At 50.3% G+C, this 19,054-nt stretch overlaps 1 protein-coding gene across 1 annotated transcript; it reads left to right on the forward strand.

The window, feature by feature from the left end:
- Window positions 1–3,886: 3,886 nt before the first annotated feature.
- LOC133351640 (uncharacterized) lies at window positions 3,887–15,264 on the forward strand. The gene is made up of 4 exons (XM_061566993.1): window positions 3,887–3,999; window positions 7,541–7,728; window positions 9,508–9,840; window positions 13,171–15,264. Exons 2-4 carry the CDS (start codon window positions 7,557–7,559, stop codon window positions 13,329–13,331), a joined length of 666 nt encoding a protein of 221 aa, XP_061422977.1. The 5' UTR covers window positions 3,887–3,999; window positions 7,541–7,556; the 3' UTR covers window positions 13,332–15,264.
- The last annotated feature ends 3,790 nt before the right edge of the window (window positions 15,265–19,054 follow it).

Below are 19,054 nucleotides of genomic sequence, written 5' to 3' on the forward strand. Positions count from 1 at the left end.
CAACGTAAGCAGCCGTCCTCAGGTGAAGAACAGGTCTGTCGGAAAGACAGCGTCTGAATGAGACGCTGCTTGCGTTGTGGCCGAAACGTCGTGAGAATTATTTTTATAATGTTTTATTTTTATTATTTTATTATTTCCCTTCTACGTGACTTTACCGAAATAACCAAGAAGAAGGGACAAGACGTTCCCGTACGATTATTACGTTCCGTATTCCTGCCAATCTCACAAACAGATGGAGAGCGATGACGAAGCCTGTTCAGTGGCTTCCTTCGTGCAAGGAGCTTGAATAGAGCAGTTTGACGTCAATGCCCACGCTTGTACACAAATGTGTGCACGTTCTTTGGCACTTATCGTGACGGGTAGTGCAAGATCCGACCATGTTCCTCCGGTTGCCGGAGGAACACGTTGGAAGGTCGCTACATCACGCACAAAGTGCTCGTCACAAATGAACCACAATACCGTGATGATCTCGTGAAGGGGCATACACCATCACGCGAACTCCGGTGGTCATCCTCGCAACAGCCGCTTATGGTTGACCATCACGCGCTTTCAGATGCGCTTCTGCGGCCGTCTGGAACGCTCTTCCAATATTAGGAAGCCACTGGAGCTATGCACTTTTAAATCTTCTCCATTGGAAACTCATTTCTTGATAACCGCTTTTTGTATTTTTGTTTGTTGTCCTCCCCCGCACCTTCGATGAGCGCGGTTGGCTACGTACGGTGCGAAAGAAGCTCAACACACACACACGCACACACCTGGAGGCGCATCCTGACACCCGATCCCAGCGTTTCCTTGAGGCTGAGTCGACCTAAGGGAGGCCCAGGACCAATGAACATAATGGTCACTGGTACTGGTGTTGGTGTTGGCCTGTGAGCGGCTATCGAAACTCGGGTCGCCGGGTTTGTAGCGCGCTGACCGTTGCACTACTACCGCTCCAAACACAAATATCACCCGTGTAGCCTTAACAGACTGTTTGGGCAAGTGCTGTGAGCGAGCACCTATAAAGGCCGGAACGGTAAACGAGGGTGTGGGTGGCCAGCACCACGCCCGACCGCCTTTGTCCCCCAGTAGCGATATTTACACACCGCACCAGGTACTCATATGAGGCTGAGTCGACCTAGGGGAGGCTCAGGACCGGTTCAAATCATCGTCACTGGTGTTGGCCGTGAGCGGGAATCGAACCAGGCAGGGTCGCCGGGTTCATAGCGCAGCGCACTAACCGCTACACCACCGCTCCGCACACACAAACACACCCCGACTGAAAAGAACAAGAAAAAAAAATCTAAATTGTGTGGAAATAAAAGCACGATACAAAAGAAAGAAATTTAAGACATCATAGCGAGAAAGGATTCATTCACCAACGGCATCTCAAGGACACCACTAGAGCAGAAAGGCCGAAGCAATCCGTGAACCCGTGGCCTCGACCGTCAGTCAAGAAGCACGTGGAGCTCGCGTCGAGCTTGGCAGGTCGGGCCTATGGGCTCCTGCGCTCAGCCAGCCGTAGCCGTGCGTGATTTAAAACAAAAGTGTAGCACGTGTCATGCTGGACGCGTTCGTGCGCGCTCTCATTTTGAAACATTATTTGCCAACAATTATTCGTTAAGCAAAATGTTTTGTTAAAAGAAAATAATTCGTTTATTTAAAAGTTCCCAAAAATATGTTAACCCATCCCCCACCTACCCCCACCGAATATTCTGCACGTCTCGATGTGGGATCGTTGTGTGTAAGTGTGCGTGTGTGAAAGTGTGCGTGTGTGTGCGTGTGTGTAAGTGTGCGTGTGTGTAAGTGTGCGTGTGCGTGTGGGGAGCGGTGGTGTAGCGGTTAGCGCGCTGTGCTACCAACCTGGCGATCCGGGTTCGCTTCCCGCTCACGGCCAACACCAGTGGCGATTATTTGAACCGGTCCTGGACCTCCCCTAGGTCGACTCAGGCTAAAATGAGCACCTGGTGCGGTGTGTAAACATCGCTACTAGGGAGACAAAGGCGGCCGGGCGTGGTGTTAACCACCCACCCCCTCGTGTGCCGTTCCGGCCTTCATAGGTGCTCGCTAACAGCACTTGGCCTAACAGTCTGCTAAGGCTATACTGGGGGATTTTTGTCTCGTGCGTACAACAAATGAGAAAGAGGGTGCAAAGCTGTATTTTGTTGCTGGCCATCGAACAAAGACTGTCACCGCATCGCGCGCTTTCAGATGCGCTTCTGTGGCCGTCTGGAACGCTCTTCCTTCCGATATTAGGAACCCACTGGAGCTGAGCACTTTTAAATCATCTAGATTGACAAACTCAGTTCTTTAGAAGTTCTTTTTGCGCCTAATTTGTCGTCTCCCCCCCCCCCCCCCCCACGTACGGTGCGAAAGAAGTTCAACGTACGTCCAGTACGTACATGGGACGTTGACTCCTGCACACGGCGGTCTTGAACTTTGCACGGCTGTTGGAGTGACCCTCTGCGCACAATAAAATGTTGCAAAGCGGAGCAGCGTTTCAACCAACACCCTGACTCCTTCTGTGCCGCGTGTTATTCAGCCTGGTGTCCGACGTTTCGCTCCACGTGCTGGGGAACTTCTTCAGTTCCCGAACAAGCCCCTCCCCCCCCCTCCCCACCAGCATACGTGGAGAGGAACGCGGCACACATCGTGCCGAACAATGCGCAGTCCAACCCGACATACGCACCGGGGAGCTGACACAGGAACTACCGCGGAGACGTATCGAGTGGAATGTCAATGCGCGTTTATAGCAGATGCGCCCGTGGGCTGTTCACGCGTTAGCCCCAAGGACACTGAAGCAAATAGACATCAATCTCTGGCCATGACCACCATCCGTGCACTCTGACAATTAAAGCTCCGCTGAGAGCCTGAGATTGGCACTCCCCTCCCCCCTGGCAGTGCCACCGTGCGTAAGGGCCCTCAAAGAGGCGTTTTAATGGACTCGCTTATTTATACCACCGCGCGGACGCTAATGAAGAAATATTGAATTCGAGAGGCTCAAGATCTTCTTCAATTCCTCACGAGGACCGTTACTTGTGTTTTTTTTCTTCACGAGAACAAGCGCACTGGGACACGCGCACACGCACAGGGCGATGGCTGTACAATAATGAAAACGATATATATACTTAAGAAGCTGGTTCAATGTACGGTTAAGCGTTAAGTCGAGTAGTAATTGAACAGCCGTGCTGTTAACCCGCGACTGAACGAAGCCTTCCCCACGCCTCTTCGGTTTTGAGGGTTGTTTGTTGACCATTGCCTCGGCGTGCTGATCAGTGCGGGTTGGTGCGGGGCAGGTCAGGCAGGGCCAGTTCAGATGTCGATTCAACTAAACTATTTTTATTTGACCAGGTAAGGTCCCACTGAGCTATGTAGCTCTTCTTCAGAAGCGACCTGGCCGCAAATGATAGCAGCCACGAAGTGGCTTATCGCGTGCAAATGTATAGCAGCCAAAGACTCTAAACGCAAGTCTATTGTAAATGTTTGGGGCTAAACCCCGAACTACCCGGAGAAAAATCCACGCGACCACGGGGAGGCCGTTGCCACTGATGTTAGCCGTGACCGGGAACGGAACGCGGGTTCACAGTACCGCACGTTACCTTTCCCTCCTCCGACTGGATGACATTCGACCGCCGTAAATCCGAACCGCGATTTGGAAGACAATGGGTGGGCGGAGCCAAAACGGCGACAACAATAGGCGACCTCTGAACCCTGGCCGCTCGCGCGCACGCACGCGTCTTGAGAACGCCAAACTCGCAAGTCCAGAGGCGCGCGCCACGTGGGTGGCGCGCGCCCGTCACAAAAATCCGCCCGCCCGCCAGCCTTGGGAAGGCGGTAACGGGACACTTGGGGGTGTGCTGCGTGTGGTTGCAGAGCGAGATATATAAGTGTGTGTCTGTGTGTGTCTGTCTGCGCGTGTGGAAAGAGGGGGTCCCGGGAGGGCACGGAGGATAAAGACGCGCGGTCGCCAGACGGGAGACGCGGACTGCAGCCTCTAGCTCGCTGTGCTTTGCAAGCCAGGTGAGATGTACAGACACACACACACACTGGTTGGACTGCGTGTGTGTGTGGTCCTTTAATGTGGGGAGCGGTCGTTTAGCGGTCAGCGCGCTGTACTCCGAACTCGGTGACCCGAGTTCGATTCCCGCTCACGGCAAACATCAGTGACGATTTTCTTAACCGGTCCTGGAACTCCCCTAGGTCAACCCAGCCTCAAATAAGGTACCTGGGGCGGTGTATAGACATCGCCACTGGGGAGACAAAGGCGGTCCAGCGTGGTGCTGGCCACACATCCTCTCATGTGCCGTGCCGACCTTCATAGGTGGTCGTTACCAGCACTTCCCATAACAGTCTGTTACAGGCTAAACAGGGGATCTTTGTATTGTTTTGGCCCCTTCCTAATCCACTGCTGGATTAAAGCCTGCCCGAGCCGTGTCCATACTTCACCACGCTGGTCGCTGGGAGGTGGCGAAGTGGGGGACCCAAGATGGATGAACCTGGTGGCCTGAATTTGATTCCTGGCCAATACCAACACAAGAGTGAAGAGTGAGTCATATTTGAACCGATCCGGGGCACCCCATTCACCAGCCTGCATTGACCAGCACGGGGAAGTGTGGTGGTAAACAAAAACAACCCACAACTGACTTACCATGGGGGAGTCTTCATCTAATAGTGAAATTTTGATTAAATTAAATTATCTACACTATGGGGACCTCATTTGCCAGTAAAAATATGATAATTGGTTCTTTACCCTTCTATCTGGCAACAAAACTGACACCTTTTTGCAAGGAGTCATGTTTGCATAGACCGCAATACCTGCAGTCATAAATACAAACAAAAGACATAACTCTGATAATGTGCACTGTCCTTGAAGTTGATTGGTCCACACCCGAGACAGCTTTCCTTCGAGCCTAGTCTCATATGGGTTGGACCAGATGACGCCAAAAGGCGCACTTTTGGCGTCATCTGGTCCAACCCATATGAGACTAGGCTCGAAGGAAAGCTGTCTCGGGTGTGGACCAATCAACTTCAAGGACAGTGCACATTATCAGAGTTATGTCTTTTGTTTGTATTTATGACTGCAGGTATTGCGGTCTATGCAAACATGACTCCTTGCAAAAAGGTGTCAGTTTTGTTGCCAGATAGAAGGGTAAAGAACCAATTATTAAATTAAATTAATTTCATTATTTTTTATGTAAACAAATGAAGTGCATTGTAATGATTATTAATATATCTGTGTTCTTAGTAGGTTTTAGTAGTACAGCGAATAACAACACTTTGTATTTTACGTAGCTGCAGTGCTAAAATTAGTTGATAAACTTTACAATTGATTTGGGGGTGCGAGGCTACAGTGACAAGAACAAGCTCGAGAAGGGATAGGGAAGGAGGGAGTGCGAGCCAAAGACCTGACACTCAGGCAGATAGATAAATTTGTATTTGCAGTATTTGGTTATATGCCTTTGCCAATCCACTGCTGCATGAAGGCGTCCCCATGCCGTGTCACGGTGGCAAAATATTAACTACCTCGCCTGGTATGCAGGAGGTCGTGGGTTCGATCCATACCCTGCCTGCTGTATATTTAGAGTTTGCATATTCACCCCGTGGTCGCGTGGACTTTCCGAGACCTGCGGTTTATTTCCCTCCACATTTAGAAACGTGCACTTCGAGTATTTCGCTGCTATGCATATCCACATAATAAGCCAATTAGTTGAGCTATCGTTTGCGATAGCCAGGCCGCTTCTGAGAAATTGCTATTCAGCTCAGTGGGCCTTGGCTGGTAAAATAAAAATAGTAGTAATAGTAGTGATGGGGGTTATTTCACCATACTTCACCACCCTGTTCAGTGCGAAGTTGAACTGGGAGGTTACCAAGACCGGTTCAGATATCGCTTGCTGCTGATATCAGCCATGGTCCGGACTCAACCTCAAGTTGCAGGGCTTGCAGCGCAGTGCGCTAAACAATTCGGCCACCGCTCCACACAAGAAGATTAAATAAGATGTATTTATCTTAAAAACAATACAACCCAAATTACGCTTCACTCATAAACATTTACGCCCAAGACTGTTACGGTAATTGCTGATATCGAGTTTCTATTCAGGCTGGATGGTGTGGTCAGATTCACACGAGCCACACTTGGCTCCCTAAAGAGTGATATTTACCGCAAGGTCCCAGGCTTTCTATTTAGGCTCAGCTGACCTTGAAGAGACCCACGCCAGGTACGGTTACCACCAGTGCTTCATTTCAGCCTGAACGGTCTGGAACGCTGTCCCAGGAATTACATTGGCATACTATATCCAGCCTAGCAATGTTCCAGACGTTGTCGAGTGAGAAATTAAACTATGTTCACCGTCAATAACAAGGAATACAACACTGGTGATTGCGGTCCGTAGTGCAGTTCCCTAACCACAATGCAATTGCCATTATAGCACTCGCCTTGCGATTCGGAAATTTAGTGTCAATTCAGGTCTGTGGTTCAATTCAGCAATCGATCATTTTGTTTTTACATTTCAGTGACTGTTAGCGGCCATAAATGCCAGGGCTAGGTGCACTCTGATGAAGCATCTAACGTTCACCGACAGATATTCAGGGAGACGCGACATCTTGGTGTGAACGGGTTCGTGGGCCTTCGTGAGCACGTGGCCTGCAATCATAGACACAACATCCATCTGCTCGTGCCCTCTTGGTTTAATATCGTATTCTCTGGATTATACGATGCAGTCCCCCCCCCCCGCTCCCTTGTATTTTAAAGCAAATCTTGGGGGGCTCATATTATAATGTCTCAGTGCGGTCGGCGCGCACGTGAAACCATGGAGATTCGTATAACTTTACTGAGCACCGCTCACAAGTGTTGTGGTTTGTGTTTATTTTCCCGAGACACTTATAATCCGGAGGACACGTTATTCCCGACCACCACCACCACCTCTAACCCCGCTGCCCATGTTGCTGTGAGCACTGCAGTCAGAGCCTCATCCTCAATGCCATAAACAGAGACCGCCCAGCTGTAGCGTGCCATCAGTCGCAGGCAGAGACGGTGCCTCAACATTCCTGTGCTCTGTTGAGGGCCCCGAGAGCAAATGGCAGGTCAGGGAGATGGGGTTTCTCCTCGTACGGGGGCAACGATGTTTCTTCTCGGGTTCCCAATGGACAACTTGACTCATTGCTTGAGCGACGAGTGTTGCGTGTTTTCTTTATTTTAGACCCATACCTCATTTCTCAATTCTTTTGTTGTGTTGGTTTTTGTGTTACCGCCCTGGCAATAGTGACACAAACAACTAAACTTTAACGCATTCATCAATGACACTGACCTCAAGAGGAAAACAAACAGGCGACGTTTCGAGCAGCAGAAGGGCAACTACCAGAAACGTCATTTTATAACCTATCTTGGAGTTATACATATAATTAACTCTTACAAAATATGTTGTATCAAGGATTATTGATCTGTATTGCATAATGTCCAAATACTGCCTGATGCTGGTGTGACCCGGGTTCGTACCCACGAGTATCGCGCTAACCGCTGCGCCACCGCTCCCCCCGCACTTTTACGGGCGCACACGCAGGGCAGGAGAGGGAGGTCGGGCATGGCGGGGGGCAGCCCCGTGGCGGGGCAGCAGCAGCCGCCGCCGTGGGGGTCGTCGGCTCCCGGCAAGGGCGGCTCGGGCGGGGGCGCGGTGCTGCGCGCCGTGGAGTCCATCAGTGACCTGTACCGCACGCCCTCGTTCTTCCTGCAGCGAGCCAGGGCGGCACGCGCGCGTGAGCACGGGACATCCACGGCGACAGAGACACCGCAAAGTCCACAAACACAGCAGGCGTCAGGGTCGGGGGTCGAACCCACGACCTCCTGTATACCAGGCGAGGTAGTTAACATCTCGTCAGGGTCGGGATCGAACCCACGACCTCCTGTATACCAGGCGAGGTAGTTAACGTTTCATCAGGGTCAGGATCGAACCCACGACCTCCTGTATAGCAGGCGAGGTAGTTAACATCTCATCAGGGTCAGCAGCGAACCCAAGACCTCCTGTATACCAGGCGAGGTGGTTAACATCTCATCAGGGTCAGGATCGAACCCACGACCTCTTGTATACCAGGCGAGGTAGTTAACACCTCATCAGGGTCGGGGTCGAACCCACGACCTCCTGTATACCAGGCGAGGTGGTTAACATCTCATCAGGGTCAGGATCGAACCCACGACCTCCTGTATAGCAGGCAAGGTAGTTAACATCTCATCAGGGTCAGGATCGAACCCACGACCTCCTGTATACCAGGCGAGGTAGTTAACACCTCATCAGGGTCAGGATCGAACCCACGACCTCCTGTATACCAGGCGAGGTGGTTAACATCTCATCAGGGTCAGGATCGAACCCACGACCTCCTGTATAGCAGGCAAGGTAGTTAACATCTCATCAGGGTCAGGATCGAACCCACGACCTCCTGTATACCAGGCGAGGTGGTTAACATCTCGTCACCGCGGCACTTCCCGGTATTTGTCATCTCACAAGGATGTTATGAATGGGAAGAGGGAGCCACACAAAGCGTTTCTGCTTCGAGCTCTCGGCGGGCCAGCACCATCACTGGCCTTGCATTCTCAGACGTGGTCAGTTCCGCAGATATGGAGAGTGGTTGAATTTTGACTTAAAACTTTCGTGACTGCAAGAATTCATATTCCTTGGTTCTTTCGGTAACGTCACGTAGATATATATTTTTTTAATGAAAACCAAAAACTCACCACGTTTCGATCGCAACACAAGCGGGCGTCATCAGGCGACCGCTTGTGTTGCGATCGAAACGTCGTAGTTTTATTTTATTTTCCATCCACGTGACTTTACCGAAAGAACCAAAGAACATGCAGAGTGGTGTTTAACGCATAGGCTTTCGCAACCAATTTTATTCTTAATAAAGTTTTATTTTACTAGATCGCGTAAGTATAAATGTGTCGTGACCCTCCACCACCCGACAGAGCCAGTGAGGTTTGTCACGTAAACAAAACGCGCCACTTAGTTTACTACTTCAGCCCCCCGGTGGTGTTGAGAGGCAATTGTAAATGTTGTGGATTTCATCTCCAGCACAGCGGTTGGGCTGGAGTAGTGAACTAATTATCCATCCAAGATGCACGACGAGGCAGCTAATGGCAACATGGACAATGCGAGACCTGCATGGCATGCGGCGTCATCGCCTTAGACAAATAACCCTACACATTTAGCGCTGGTTTTTATCGGCAAGTTATTTTTTTTGCTGCCAAGCCTGTGATCAATGCGACCAGGGTTTCTTGGGGGTAACTACCGAACAGCAACTGCATCTTTACACACGATAACATCGATTTTATATTCGATCATCATTATGACACCTAACCAGCACTTAAACGTTCAGAGACGAGACGGACTAAGCGTTTGACCTTAGTCGGGGTGCGTTCGTCAAAAAAAAAAAAACGGTGGTAAATTTCTTATTCTGGCAACTGCATTCCCCAACTCAAATGTGGGTAAAGTAACAACCGAGGCATCCTCTCGCGTCGTGCTGTCATCGCTTGCACTGCAGGCGGGAACAGCAACGCCGATGCCACCGTCGCCACCGACTCCTCCACGGCGAAACCTCCGCCAAGAATGGGGGGCTCCGCGCAGTGGACGGCGGCGGCCCCCCTCTTCAACGACGAGGACGACTGGGAACCGGCGTGGAAGGATCTGCCGATTCCACCACTTACGCCGTCACCGCCATCGCAACCACCGCAACCACCGCATTGCCTCGAGGACTCCAGCTCCGTCCAGCGCCCAGCCTCGTGCTGCCCCTGCAGCGTCAGACTTCTCCTCTACCTGCTGCTCCTCGTGTCTCTGCTGAGCCTCGCCGTGGCTGCGTGCGCCCTCTACTGGGCCGGTAAGGAGGGAGCCGCTGACTCCAACCCACCAGCCGCTCGTCTCTCGCTGCCGCCACACGCCTACTGCGGAGTGTTTGGTGACGCCGCTGCTGCTGCTTCTGCTGCTGCTGCTTCTTCTGCTGCTGCTTCTTCTGCTGATGTTGCTGCTTCTGCTGCTGCTGCTTCTTCTGCTTCTTCTGCTGTTGCTGCTTCTTCTGCTGCTGCTGTTTCTTCTACTGCTGCTGCTTCTACTGTTGTTACTGCTTCTTTTTATGCTGCTTCTTCTTCTGCTGCTGCTTCTTCTGCTGCTGCTTCTTCTGCTGTTGCTGCTTCTTCTGCTGCTGCTGTTTCTTCTACTGCTGCTGCTTCTACTGTTGTTACTGCTTCTTTTTATGCTGCTTCTTCTTCTGTTGCTGCTGCTTCTTCTGCTGCTGCTTCTGCTGCTGCTTCTTCTGCTGCTGCTTCTTCTGCTGCTGCTGCTTCTGCTGCTGCTTCTTCTGCTGCTGCTGCTTCTGCTGCTGCTTCTGCTGCTGCTGCTGCTTCTGCTGCTGCTGCTGCTTCTGCTGCTGCTGCTTCTGCTGCTGCTGCTGCTTCTGCTGCTGCTGCTTCTGCTTCTTCTACTGCTGCTGCTTCTACTGCTGCTACTGCTTCTTTTTATGCTGCTTCTTCTTCTGCTGCTGCTGCTTCTGCTACTTCTTCTGCTGTTGCTGCTTCTACTGTTGTTACTGCTTCTTTTTATGCTGCTTATTCTACTGCTGCTTCTACTGTTGCTACTGCTTTTTTTATGCTGCTTCTTCTTCTGCTGCTGCTTCTTTTACTGCTGCGTTGGCAGTGGTGCACAATCACAATTAACAACAAACTCAAAGCACACTCGTTAAATAACACCGTAGCCTTAAAAGAAGAATATAAAAAGGCTACGTTGGCCCTTCTTCATGGCACACAAATGTGCTATTGACGATGTATGTACAGGACATAAACGTGCCATGAAGAAGGCCCATTGTCCGGAACGTCGCCTATTATGTCCTTTTGATTGTAAGACCATAGTGTTCGAGTGTTAAGTTTGCTCCTCGTTATGCAGGATGTTTGATGCGTCATCTATAGATAACCCCAGTAAAATAACAGAGATTCGTCGTGGAAAAGAACAGCGTTGTGCGTGTTCAAAGCCTCTGCATGCCTCCCACTAACAGTGGCAGCTCGAGCCCATTGGAGACCCTAAGCATAATATATTTTGGCCTCATTAAATAATAACATACCTTTCGTGATGCCCAAGCTACATAGCTCAATTCTAACAGATGTGTGAAACAATGAATGTCATACTTGTTACAATGAGTTTAATTGTGTTATTAGAGTTATACTATTTTGTTTCATTGTTTTCATAAGGATCTCGGTATGATTGCGTATACTGCTATTTTATCACGAATCTGTGGTCCCATTGGCTATTTGGGACCCTATGGTATTGCTTGGGTTTTCTCAATGCCTGGCTCTGCCACTGCTCACCCATCTCAATAATGCACAGGACACGTCTTTAATCTTGAAGCACACTCCTGTGATGCACTCCGTCCAACAAAGCACGAATGATGTTGCTAGTGCCACCCAGAGAGAGAGAGAGAGAAACGTTACAGGAGCTGGAAACATAGACGTACAGTACAACAACTGATATTCCTGCACTGTCTCTCTGTAGTCCACGCCGTAGCCAGCACCCCACCGCAGCCTGTAACACCTGTTATGCATGGTGGCCACACATCCCAGGTTCTGTGCAATTTAGATTGCCTCTTAGCTCTGCTAAATAAAAGAAAAAAAATCGTTATCACGAAAAGAAACGTGATATTTTTTTTACTAACTCCAAATTAGACATGAGTACGTGATCTGCAATCAATCTGTACACTTTAGCAAGCCCTGTGTGTGTGTGTGTTTTTATATAGCGTGGCGCGTTCTTGTCGAAGCTGCCAGTAGCTGTTTGGCTGTTTTGAATAACACTGCAGCAGTAGACTTATTTATACCATAGCTTATGAAAGATGGATGAAGTTCACAGTTCATCCTGAGAACAACTTCTACCTGTGCCGCTGCTGCTGCTACTGCTGTTGCTGCTGCTACTGCTGCTGCTACTGCTGCTGTTGCTGCTGCTACTGCTGCTGCTGTTGCTGCTGCTGTTGCTGCTGCTACTGCTGTTGCTGCTGCTACTGCTGCTGTTGCTGCTGCTGCTGCTACTGCTGTTGCTGCTCCTGCTGTTGCTGCTGCTACTGCTGCTGTTGCTGCTGCTACTGCTGTTGCTGCTGCTACTGCTGCTGTTGCTGCTGCTGCTGCTACTGCTGTTGCTGCTGCTGTTGCTGCTGCTACTGCTGTTGCTGCTGCTACTGCTGCTGCTACTGCTGTTGCTGTTGTTGCTGCTGCTGCTGCTACTGCTGTTGCTGCTACTGCTGCTGCTACTGCTGCTGCTACTGCTGTTGCTGCTGTTGCTGCTGCTGCTGCTCCTGCTGTTGCTGCTGCTACTGCTCCTGCTGTTGCTGCTGCTACTGCTGCTGTTGCTGCTGCTACTGCTGCTGTTGCTGCTGCTGCTGCTACTGCTGTTGCTGCTGTTGCTGTTGCTGCTGCTACTGCTGCTGCTACTGCTGCTGTTGCTGCTGCTGCTACTGCTGTTGCTGCTGCTGTTGCTGCTGCTACTGCTGTTGCTGCTGCTACTGCTGTTGCTGCTGCTACTGCTGCTGTTGCTGCTGCTGCTACTGCTGTTGCTGCTGCTGTTGCTGCTGCTACTGCTGTTGCTGCTGCTACTGCTGCTGCTACTGCTGTTGCTGTTGTTGCTGCTGCTGCTGCTACTGCTGTTGCTGCTACTGCTGCTGCTACTGCTGCTGCTACTGCTGTTGCTGCTGTTGCTGCTGCTGCTGCTCCTGCTGTTGCTGCTGCTACTGCTGCTGCTGCTCCTGCTGTTGCTGCTGCTGTTGCTGTTGCTGCTGCTACTGCTGCTGCTACTGCTGCTGTTGCTGCTGCTGCTGCTGCTGCTACTGCTGTTGCTGCTGCTGTTGCTGCTGCTACTGCTGTTGCTGCTGCTACTGCTGCTGCTACTGCTGTTGCTGTTGCTGCTGCTACTGTTGCTGCTGCTGCTACTGCTGTTGCTGCTGCTACTGCTGCTGTTGCTGCTGCTGCTACTGCTGTTGCTGTTGCTGCTGCTACTGTTGCTGCTGCTGCTACTGCTGCTGTTGCTGCTGCTACTGCTGCTGTTGCTGCTGCTACTGCTGCTGTTGCTGCTGCTGCTACTGCTGTTGCTGCTGCTGCTGCCGCTTCTGCTGCTGTTGTTGCTTCTGCTGCTGCTACTGCTGTTGCTGCTGCTGCTCCTGCTGCTGCTGCCACTGCAGTGATGGCCCACAATGAGACTCGGGGCCTGCGTGGGACCGTGGAGGCGCGGGCGATGGAGGCGGAGCGGCTGGGGGCCCACGACCCCTCCAACGCCGCCGAGGGCCTCCACCTCCCGGGCCACCCGCGTGGCCTCCGGGCCCCGGCCGGCGGCGTCTGGTGACCACCCCACGGTGGCCGCGCGGTGTCCGTCCGTCCGTCCGTCGTCATCACCCGCCGGGACCGCCACGACGCAGCGCAGCGTGCAATGCGACGTCGATTCGTGGCAGCGTCTACGGCAAGCGTTCTTCATTGCGAGGCCCGTCGGCCACTGGCGGCCTCTGATGGCCTTCAGTGCGGCCCCTGACATGCCCCCCCCCTCCCCCCCCCCGACAATACACAAAGAGTGAAAACAACCCCCATCATCAGCATGGTCGTCGTGCTGCTGTCAAAGCCTACAATGGTGTCAATCGTGTGGCGGACCTCACACTGACGATGTCTTATCGGCGAGAGTCGCCCCCCTCTGAAAGTCAGTGAGAAACACTCGACTAAGATGCTACCCCCACCCCCCACCTCAACGAAGCCGTCTACGAGCAGTGGAGGGTTCATTTTGTATAGACGGCAACAAGCACCTCCCGCACTATCTGTGCTTCAGGAAACTACACTGTACGTATGTTGAACCCCTTTCGCATCGTACGTAGCCAACCTTGCTCATTGGAGGTGCTGGGGAAGGACAACTAAACACAAACAGCAAGTTCAGAAGAAATAACTTTTCGATCTCGATTTACAAGTGCATTGCTCCATGTGGCTTCCTAATATCGGAAGGAAGAACAGTTCCATACGGCCGCAGAAGCGCGCCTGAAAATGCGCGGTGCGGTGACCGCCGCCTTTGTTCGACCGTTAGCCAAAAGCGGCCGCTGCGAGGAATGACCGGAGTTTGCGTGGTGGTTTATGCTCTTTGACGAGATCAGAAGCTTGAAAGGATTACCCAGCTGCTGGCCACACGGGCGCTTGAAGCTTGGACCGAGGCTCCAGCAAAGCCGAGATATCCAGCGCCCCGAACCGGGCTGCTGCAAGTGGGGTACAGCAATCCTGGGCCATGCAGCGGAAAGGAGAATGTCTCACGATACCGTAAGAGGGGAGTGCTACACGTGATTTCATCGTCTCGAGTAGTGTATTACTATTATCGTTATGCAACTGACAAAAAACGGAACTATAAAATGTTCTCGCAGAATTCAAAGGACAGCTCAAAGAGATGACGATCCTGGGGAAACCAGGACAGGTGGCAACCTGCATGAGGAAGGCAGTACCTGTGCACTCGCCAGGAGCCCACAGATTGCTTATACGTTCGGGCCCAGGTTGCCCTCATGCTGGGGTGGAGCAGTCCAACCGTGGATAGACGCTGTGCTTTTATACCAGAGCTTTGGGTGAAGAATGTATCACACCGGTGTATGTTAAACCTGCTCCCGACACATTTACCGCAAACGTGGGCATTGAAAAATGAAAATAAAAAGTTAAAGAGTGCACAAATAATTGTTTTTTTACCCTTTTATCTGGCAACAAAACTGACACTTTTTTTTAAAGGGTAAAAAAAAGCAATTATCATATTTTGCTACTGGCAAAGGAGGTTCCAATGGTGTAAATGCTTACGCCGAGCTCTCATACTCTGATGGTGCATTGTCCTTGAGTTGTGTGCCTTTTGGCGTCATCTGGTCCAACACCATGTGAGACTAGGCTCTAAGAGAAGCTGTCTCGGGTGTGGACCAATCAAATTCAAGGACAGTGCATACATCATCAGAGTTGTGTTTTGTGTTTGCATTCCGACCGCAGGTATTGTGGTCAATGCAAACATGACTCCTTGTAAAAAAAAAGGTGTCAGTTTTGTTGCCAGATTAAAGGGTAAAAAAACAATTATCATATTTTGCTACTGGCAAAGGAGGTTCCAATAGTGCACAAATAATCGTGGAGGGGTGGATGCTTTGAATGACACTCAGAGACAGAAGGAAGAACACGCCGATCAGAGAAGACACGCAAGCAAGAGACATCAACTTAACTTTTGATTTAAAGCTTTCATGACTGCAGGGACTATTCTTGGTTCTTTCGGTAAAGTCACGTATAAGGGAAATAATAAAATTATATAAATATAAAACAATAAAAATTCTCACGACGTTTCGACTGCAACACAAGCAATCATCATCAGGTGTGAAATCCACAGCAAGAAAATATGAAAAAAGTGGCGGTCGTTGATTGCTTGTGTTGCAGTCGAAACGTCGTGAGAATTTTTATTGTTTTATATATCTATTATTTTATTATTTCCCTTCTACGTGACTTTACCGAAAGAACCAAGAATATCAACTTAACTGTTTAGGAGACGTGAGTGGGCTCAGGCAGCACATGTGTTACTTGGTTGTGACGATTGCCAGGTGGTCGAGACTAGCCATGGAGTGGCAGCTAAGGGGGGGACGCCAACCGCAGAGATGAAGCGACGAGATTAACATCTGACAGTGGAATTGGTTCGCGCAAGCCTGACTCTGCTGATGAGATGATGTACGTTCGAAGCCGGTCCCAGACTGCTACCTGTGTAAAGACGACTTGATACACTTTTCTTGAGATGTTTTTTTTTATTGAAGACGCGTTCACTCGAACAGGCGGAGGCCCCACTGCAACAGCCTCGAGTCTCCCCGTGCTTCTCCCTTATATACGGACCGAGACCACGCCCCCATTCTCGAACCTTCTCGCTGACTCTGGATGCTCGCTCCATCGGCAGACTCCACCGCCCTCTTCCGTCACCAGACCACGCTCCCTTTTCGATCATTCCCGTAGCCACCAATCCCTTCACACTCACAACTGACTACCCTGTCATTACCTCCCGTGGCCACTAGTCCATTCGCACTGCAGGCTGACTCCCCTGTCATTACCTCCCGTGGCCACTAGTCCATTCGCACTGCAGGCTGACTCCCCTGTCATTATCTCCCATGGCCACTAGTCCATTCACACTGCAGGCTGACTCCCCTGTCTTTACCTCCCATGGCCACTAGTCCACTCACACCGCGGGTAGACTCCCCTGTCATTACCTCCCGTGGCCACTAGTCCACTCACACTGCAGGCTGACTCCCCTGTCTTTACCTCCCGTGGCCACTAGTCCACTCACACCGCGGGTAGACTCCCCTGTCATTACCTCCCGTGGCCACTAGTCCACTCACACTGCAGGCTGACTCCCCTGTCTTTACCTCCCGTGGCCACTAGTCCACTCACACCGCGGGTAGACTCCCCTGTCGTTACACTTGTGCTGAATCAACGCTGCTGAGATTGTTCAACCCCAGAAGGCCGCGGGGTCCGATGGGTTTTGTGAGTAATCCTTTTTATTTTTGTTCATGCAGAGAGACAAATACATGAAAGGAGACACCATACGGTCTCTCTATTTTGTTCATGATGAACGTGAAATCGAATTACATTGATTGCTTACCTTCACTCGACGCATGCATGTTAGCGTGAGCCTGACAATCGTGTACATCGACCAATCATGCGTCAATACTCACCGAACTGGAGTGTGCAGCAACAATCAAAATGATTAAGAAATGAAGTCGTCGAAGATACAATTATATTTTATTTATTTGCGTGACAAAATATTCGCCAATTACACATGACACAATAACTTACAATAATTCATATTAACCAAGAAACCGTTCCGAATACTGTACAGGGCGATCCGTTTATAGATGCCTCAAGGCGTGACCCTCTTTAGTTTAGTCTCAATAGGTGATTGAATGCTTTGAAATCGATGGCTATGTCAGGAAAGTGTTAGACGATGTATTAAGGACTAAGGTTGGTGGGAGACGTGTAAAGGTTTAGAATTGAAAGTTAGATTTCTATATAATGTCACCCAATCATTGTAGTTGGGTGTCTATAAACGGATTGCCCTGTACCGTCAACAAACCAATTACGTGTTGATGTGAAGCATTGTGGGTTAAAGCCTATAATAAGCAGAATTCAGTGTTACGTCTCTACATATAAACTCAAGATTGTTTAATCCATCGGCCTATTGGCTTTCAAGATCAATATTATCCATACTCTTTGGTTCTTTCGGTAAAGTCACGTAGGTATAAAATTAAATAGATCACGACGTTTCGGGCGCAACGCAAGCGTCCATCATCAGCAGACCATGCTGTCCCACCTGATGATGGACGCTCGTGTCGCGCCCGAAACGTCGTGATCTATTTTATTTTCTACCCACGTGACTTTACCGAAAGAACCAAAGAGTATGGATTCCTGCAGTCACGAAAGCTTCAAATCAAGATTCAATATTATCCAGTTAAAGCGAGGAAACTGTGGACCGCGTCGTTTCAACCTCAGGGGTCTCATCCGCGGCGTTGAGCCTCGTCAAATAAATGCTGTCGGGTTCATCTTCTTGGTTCTTTCAGTAAAGTCACGTAGAATGGAATAATAAAATAATACAAATTAAACATAATAAAATAATTCTCACGACGTTTCGGCCACAACGCAAACAGCCGTCCTCAGGTGAAGAACAGGTCTGTCGGGAAGACTGAGTCTGAATGACAACCCCAGGCTTGTCGGGTTGCCAGACGTCATTGGCAAGAGCATTCCCTTCGAAACGACGGGACCCTGTTCGGCCAAAACACCGAATAAATAGTGCGTGGCAACTCATTGCGAGCACGACCGCGGAGCATTGCAAGCGATAAGTTGCGTGAATGGGGCGTCTGATCTGTGCCTCCGCGTGCATTTGTGTGGAGACACACACGCAGAGATCAGACGTGGAGACACAGCATGGACGTGTGAACTCGTACAAGTCGACGCGTCCAGATGGAACACGTCACTTGTTGATCACCATCTGAGGACGACACGGCCAGAGTTGGAGGAACGTCTACGGGGCACCAACAGCAGCGAATTCTTCGCGTGATCACGTCATAAGTGCTGTATGTTATTACGTGATCCACGTAATTGTTAACGCGGTTTTATTTGAGCAGATAAGGCTCACTGATTGTAGATTTGAAGCTTTCGTGACTGCAAGTATTCATATTCTTAGGTTTTTTTCGGTAAAGTCACGTAGGTAAAGTCACGTGACTTTACCGAAAAAACCTAAGAATATGAAAGGCTCACTGAGCTATATAGATCGCTTTCAGAAACGACCTGGTCACAAATGAGAGCTTAACGAAGTAGTGGCCGTCCATAAATGACGTCACGCGATTTTGGACGATTTTTGACCCCCTCCCCCCCTCGTCACACGGCGTCACAGAAAGTCAGACCCCCCCCTCAAATATGACGTCACAAAGCTCTGCCCCCCCCCAACCCATATTTCCATTTTGAAAATAAATCATGCTTCAAATCGCTTTCAACTATTGTCATCGTAGTGCGTATTTAATGTGGCGCTGCATTCTGATGTTATAGGAGTGTTGTTATAACAATTAGTGTTGTTATAACAATTCTATATTTATTTAAAGGTGCACATTTTGTCGTGACGTCCCATTTCTCAACCCCCCCCCCCCCTCGTCACACATCGTCACAAATGTCTGACCCCCCCCCCCCCCCAGGTGCGTGACGTCATTTATGGACGGTCCCTGATCACATGGAAAAAGCAGCCAAATACTCTAAACGCACGTGACGTTGATTCTAAATGTGGAGGGGGAAACTCCGGATGGACCCGGAGAAAAATCCACGCGACCACGGGGAGAGAGAGACACCGCAAACTCCAAATGTACAGCAGCAGGCGTCACGTTCGAGATCGAACCCACGACCTCCTGTATATCTGGCGAGGCAGTTCACATCTCGCTATCACGGCACCCACTTGTAGCAGCCATGGGACAGAACATTGTATCGCTCAATATTTACGCACCACTCGTGCTACCGAACTCTGCTCCTGTGACTCATGGTGGGCTGGGTGAAGGGGGG

This window comes from Lethenteron reissneri, chromosome 38 (genome assembly GCF_015708825.2).
Source record: "Lethenteron reissneri isolate LAM-NWPU_2019-01 chromosome 38, ASM1570882v1, whole genome shotgun sequence".
Taxonomy (NCBI): domain Eukaryota; kingdom Metazoa; phylum Chordata; class Hyperoartia; order Petromyzontiformes; family Petromyzontidae; genus Lethenteron; species Lethenteron reissneri.

Coding starts and splice junctions, on each gene's coding strand:
- LOC133351640 (XM_061566993.1), top strand. CDS start 7,557: ATGGCGGGGGGCAGCCCCGTGGCGGGGCAGCAGCAGCCGCCGCCGTGG. Junction 7,729..9,507: donor AGCCAGGGCGGCACGCGCGC/GTGAGCACGGGA, acceptor CTTGCACTGCAG/GCGGGAACAGCAACGCCGAT. Junction 9,841..13,170: donor GTGCGCCCTCTACTGGGCCG/GTAAGGAGGGAG, acceptor CTGCCACTGCAG/TGATGGCCCACAATGAGACT.